At 51.3% G+C, this 5,086-nt stretch overlaps 1 protein-coding gene across 1 annotated transcript; it reads right to left on the minus strand.

Moving 5' to 3' along the window:
- Positions 1–294: 294 nt before the first annotated feature.
- LOC135442059 (uncharacterized) lies at positions 295–937 on the minus strand (the record flags this gene model as incomplete). The annotated part of the gene is made up of 1 exon (XM_064701608.1): positions 295–937. A coding segment is annotated over one exon (643 nt), but the record flags the coding sequence as incomplete, so codon positions are not given.
- Positions 938–5,086: the final 4,149 nt, after the last annotated feature.

Consider the following 5,086-nt stretch of genomic DNA (forward strand, 5'->3'; position numbering starts at 1 on the left):
CTGCACCCTGCTGCCAGTACAATGGCAGCACGAGTGGGGACACGCTTCCTTCTCCCAAAACCACTGAGGCATGCCAGCAGCAGGGAAATAGAAGCCTTGTCCAGCAATCCCATCTGGGGTCTGGAGATGTTTGTTCCCCACAGCCAACCACCTATGGTCTCCTCCATCTGTGCCCTCTCCCTCTGCACTGCAAACACAGCAGGTTTGTCTCTCATCTGCCCCATGGTTTCATCCCCACCCCCTCCGGGCTGGGAACCAAAGGCAGAGCTCTCGGGATGCACCTGCCCCCCGCCACTAGGGCGCAAGAGGCGGCAGAGATGGCAGCCTCCATGGGACAATCCCCGAAAAATCACCCCCGAACCCGCCGAGAATGCTGATCTTAAAAGCAGGGAGACGGGCTGCCCCCCCAGTCAGCTGGCGGGCAGCCTCCGCTCCACGGAAGGGAAGACCAGCCGCCGGGGCCGCTGCTACAGCAACTGGTCCGGGATGGTCTGAGCTCGAACAAGCCGCCGGTTCCAGGGCAGTCTCTGACGCCGACACGGAGGACACAGCCTCCGAAAACAGCAGGACTGCTGGGGCAGCCTGTGCAGGCAGCGGGGGGGAAGCCGGAACCAGGGAGGGAATCTTGCTGGATGTAGGAGTGGCCGCGGGCTTTTCCGAGGGTCCCGCAGCTTCGGCGCCGTCTCCAGCACCATCCTGAACAGGGACCGTCTCGGCTTGAAGCGGCGAGGAGGCCGATGGAAGCGGCAGAGGGGCCGGAGAGATCTTCTCCTCCGCTGAGCCGGAAGCTGGAGACGCGTCGTCGTCGCTTAGCAACTCAGCAGCCACAGGAAGTGCCTCTTCTGCATTCTCAGACGCAGGCGCTGGCAGGGGCGGGGAGGCCTGTGAAGCCGTGGGCGGGATCGCCTGGAGTGGCGGCCGCGCCAGTGAGGCGGGTCTTGAAGGCGGACGCAGCGCTGGCAGGGGCGGCTCACACGGCGCCGGCTCGAGCGGGACTGCCCACTCCCATCCCCCCGGAGAGAGAGAAGGGGGGGGAGGAGAAGGTTTCGTCTGCGCAGGCTCCGGAGAAAGAGTAAAAAAAACTTCTTCGCTCGGCGCAGTTTCGCCTCCCCTCGCCGCGAAGCAGGGGGGGCCGGGAAGCCCCCACTCATCCCCCGCCGGGTCTTCTCCCACTGGGGACGGTGGAAACGGAGCCTGCCCATAGCAGTTAGAAATCTATTGAAAAATAGCTGCTCTCCATTTCAAAACTGGGAAGAGCTTTATAAATGCTGGGTAGATAGAAGGCAAAACACGTTCCTGGCCCCAGACGAACTGGAAAATGGAATTCATGCATTCCCAGACAAAAACATCCAAGGCGTACAGGACATCAGTAAAGAACCCAAAAAGCTTTGCCCATCGAAAGAACTCATAGAGATCTGTTGCTGACAGAAAAATCCCATCTTCTCTACACCATTTTTGCCAGAGGGCAATAAGTTTCTCCTCTGAAGGAGAGAACTGAACCTCTTCTTCCAAGGCATGTGTCTGCCATACCAACCGCCACCAACTACGAAGGGCTGGTTCATCAGGAAGGGAAAAGCCAACAGTACCTTTTGAAAGTGTCCAGCTTGCTCTGGCCAGCTCTCCGAACATCTTCCTGAAGGTTTTCCAGAAGAAGGTTCACTTGTGGTCAGCCTTGGCTGTGAACTCTGTCCAAATCAGGATCTTCAGTTCTGCAACTCCTGGCTTGATCCACTTCTGTGGTCACTTCAAAGCAACCATCACTTGCTACACATACAGGATTTTTCCTAGTGCAGCAATTTTGCTCCTCTGGTCTTATCAAATTAATTTTTGCTCTGACACGAGGGGTCACCAGATATTACAGTGACCTTTGACGGTCACTGTGGTGAGAGAAGGATGAGAATCTTGTTTCTTGATCAGAAGGCTTGATTTATTTATATAAGATATATAATACATTATAACTATACTAAAAAGAATAAGAAGACAAGTTGCAGAGAGCTGCTCAGCTAAGAATAGAATAGAAGGAATGAATAACAAAGTTCTGTGTCCAGGGAATCTGTCCCTGAGCTGCTCCTGTGATTGGCCTTTAATGGTACACATGGAAGATGAGCCAATCACAGGGACACCTGCTACATTTCACAGCAGCTGATAACAATTGTTTACATTCTTCTTCTGGGGCTCTGCTTCCCAGAAGATGGACAAATGTGAAAGAAAGGATTTCTATGAAAAAATGTCTGCGACACATTAAGGGTAGCTAAGGCCTATCCATAAGACATTCTATAAATGTTCAGATTATTGAGCCCCAAAGGATAAGTTATCATGGTATACCATGATAAAGGGTACCTTTATCAACATCATATGGATCACTGTTTATCTGGCCCCAGCTCCTCCCGGGGCCCGCGGAGGACACACCTGGAGCGGCCACTCCCTCTGCCTCCGCGGCTTCCCCAGCCCAAGCTCCACCGCTTGGCAGCGCGGCCGCCGGCCCCGAGCCACCTCTGTCCCGTTCCCGGGAGCGAATGCCTGGGCATGGCGAACCCTTTATTAAATTCTCTTCGTCCAGCTGCAGAGGGGAGTGAGTGAACAGCCCACATGGATGCCTGGAATTTGGCCTGGGTCAACCCACGACACCTTGGTACCACAGGGGTCACAATGGACCCTTGGCTCTATGGGGTCTCATTGGTTCCATCAGGCCTTGCAGGGCCACCTAATTCAACAAGGCCTCAAAGTTTCACAGTGGTCTCCAGGATTCCATGGGGCCCTGCAATGTCAAAATGGACCTTTAGATCCTGGGGGCCCACGGTGTCACAATGGGCTCTTTTGGTTCTACAGCTTCACAATGGCCCCTCGGTTCCATGTGTCCTGCACTGTTTCATGAATCCTTAGTTCCATGGGGTCCTGTAGGGTCACAGTGGTCTCCTTGGTTTCGTGATGCCACAGCTGCCATAATTTCCATGGTATCACAACTGCCCTTGGATCCTAATAGGCCCTAGAGTGTGACAATGGCCCCTTGCTTCCATGATACCCTGTAGTGTCACAATGGTGTCCATGATTCCATCAGGCCCTGCAGTGTTACTGGGGAGATTTGGTTCAATGACACTCCACACTGTCACCACGGCCCCTTTGTTCCACAGAGCCCCACTGTGTCACTGTGGTCCATTTGGTTCCAAGGCTCAGAAGTGCCAGAATGACCCTTTGGTTCCATCAGGCCTTGAAGTTTCAAAATGGTCTCCATGGTTTCATATGTACCCCCTGTGTCACAAGAGACTCTGGTTCCCTGAAGTTCTCCAGTGTCACTATGGGCCCTTGGTTCCAAGAGGTTTGGTAGAGTCCCAATTGACTCCTTGGTTCCATGAAGCCCTGCTGTGTCACAATGCCCATGGTTCCATGAGTGTACATGGTGTCACCACGGTCTCCTTGGAGTCCCAGTACCACCATGGTCTCCTTGGTACCATCCAGGCCTTGTAACAAGTGATAGGGAGCCATTTTGTGCTGTAGATGAAACGCTGCAGAACTCATGGTTGTGAGGCTGTGTCACTGACAAGAAACAAAAACCACCTGAATCTGAACGCCAAATATCATCTCAAGTACCTTCAATCCCAGCCTCGACAGAGGTAGAAAATACAAACAGAGATTCCACAGTAAATCAAAAACAGGGACCATATTTGGAATGCAGGCAAAATGCATTCAAGTGCATTCGAATGGACTTGCTATGATAGGGAGGTGATGATCCCCTATTCCAAGAGTGAACTTAACAAGGGCTGACTATTGAAGGACCTGCAGAGAACCACAACATAAGAAAAGCAGGTGGCACAGGTAATTCTGGGATAGGCAGACCAGAAAGCAAGAGCAGGTGAGCCAGTGCAGTCGCCACCAAGAAGATCACGTTCACATGCTGTGGGCAGCAACCCCATCAGGCCGTGCCACCATCCCCTGGTACAAGGGGGGTCACGATGGTTCGTTTCACTGATCTCAGGGTGCAAAGACATACAGCAGGGGACTTTCAGTATTAACCAAAACAAATGCACCTTTTATTGAGTGCCCACAGCAGATGCAGCAGAAGGATTAGAATGGGGATAAAGGATAGAGAGACAGAGAAAAGGAGCGGGGGAATAGCTGCCAACAGAGGGATGAAATCCTCATGGTCCAGCCAATAGTTCCGTCTGGTCATGTCGGGGAGAGTCTCAAAGCCTTTGGTTAACTCAGGGCTCTTTTATAATCTACCGCTGGGAGTGGAGCAGGACAGCACATGGAGGGAACAGCGGAGAATAAATCCATTGGGAACAGGTACAGACAGTCCAGTTCTGAACAGCACAAACCGGTGCCAGCAGTGAGCGGGGCCCGTTGTTTCAGGACTGGTTCCTATGGGAAACATCCCGCTTCCCATGGCAGACATCCTGCTCCAGTCAGGCCAGCACCCCTGGGTTAGAATTTGAAGGGTCTAAGTCTCAGTCCTTGGGGAGGGCTTCAATCTCCGTCCTTGACAGCGGCTGTGAGGCAGATGAGGGATCTTTGGACCGTCTCTTATAGACTGACATCGCAAAACATAAAAATAATTATTCATCTCCCCTTAAAAGAAAATTAACTGAATTAATAAAATTATAATGATTTTTCTTATTTATAGTATTGTTATGTTTGCCCAATTATCCCATCAAAAAAAAAAAAAAAAACAAACAGTATTTAAGGCAGCAACAATTTTAATTGAATAGTTTAGAAAATATATAAATAAGGGATAATTTGGTTCAAATAATAGCGCATAAGCAAAAACAACCACGGGGTACAGAGGGCAGGGTTCAATGACCCTTGCCACTTCACGTACAAGCTTGCCAAGGAAAATTCACCCCTTATATGCCATGTGTCAATTCCATCTCCTCCTATTTTCGGTTCGTCACTTTTCTGTCTCTGCCCTCATTACCACCTTTACCACGCATACACCACCACTCGGTTTGGTGGTCGCACAAGTCTTTGGGGGTCGTCACTGATGAAGGCTCTGTAGTCTTCTTCGTTGTCCTTTAATTCACCTTTGGGTTACACATGCGCACCAAGCCAGTACAATGTAAGCCAAGACTAACGTATCACTGCTTCTACA

Source organism: Zonotrichia leucophrys, unplaced genomic scaffold, assembly GCF_028769735.1.
Source record: "Zonotrichia leucophrys gambelii isolate GWCS_2022_RI unplaced genomic scaffold, RI_Zleu_2.0 Scaffold_946_18854, whole genome shotgun sequence".
Taxonomy (NCBI): Eukaryota; Metazoa; Chordata; class Aves; order Passeriformes; family Passerellidae; genus Zonotrichia; species Zonotrichia leucophrys.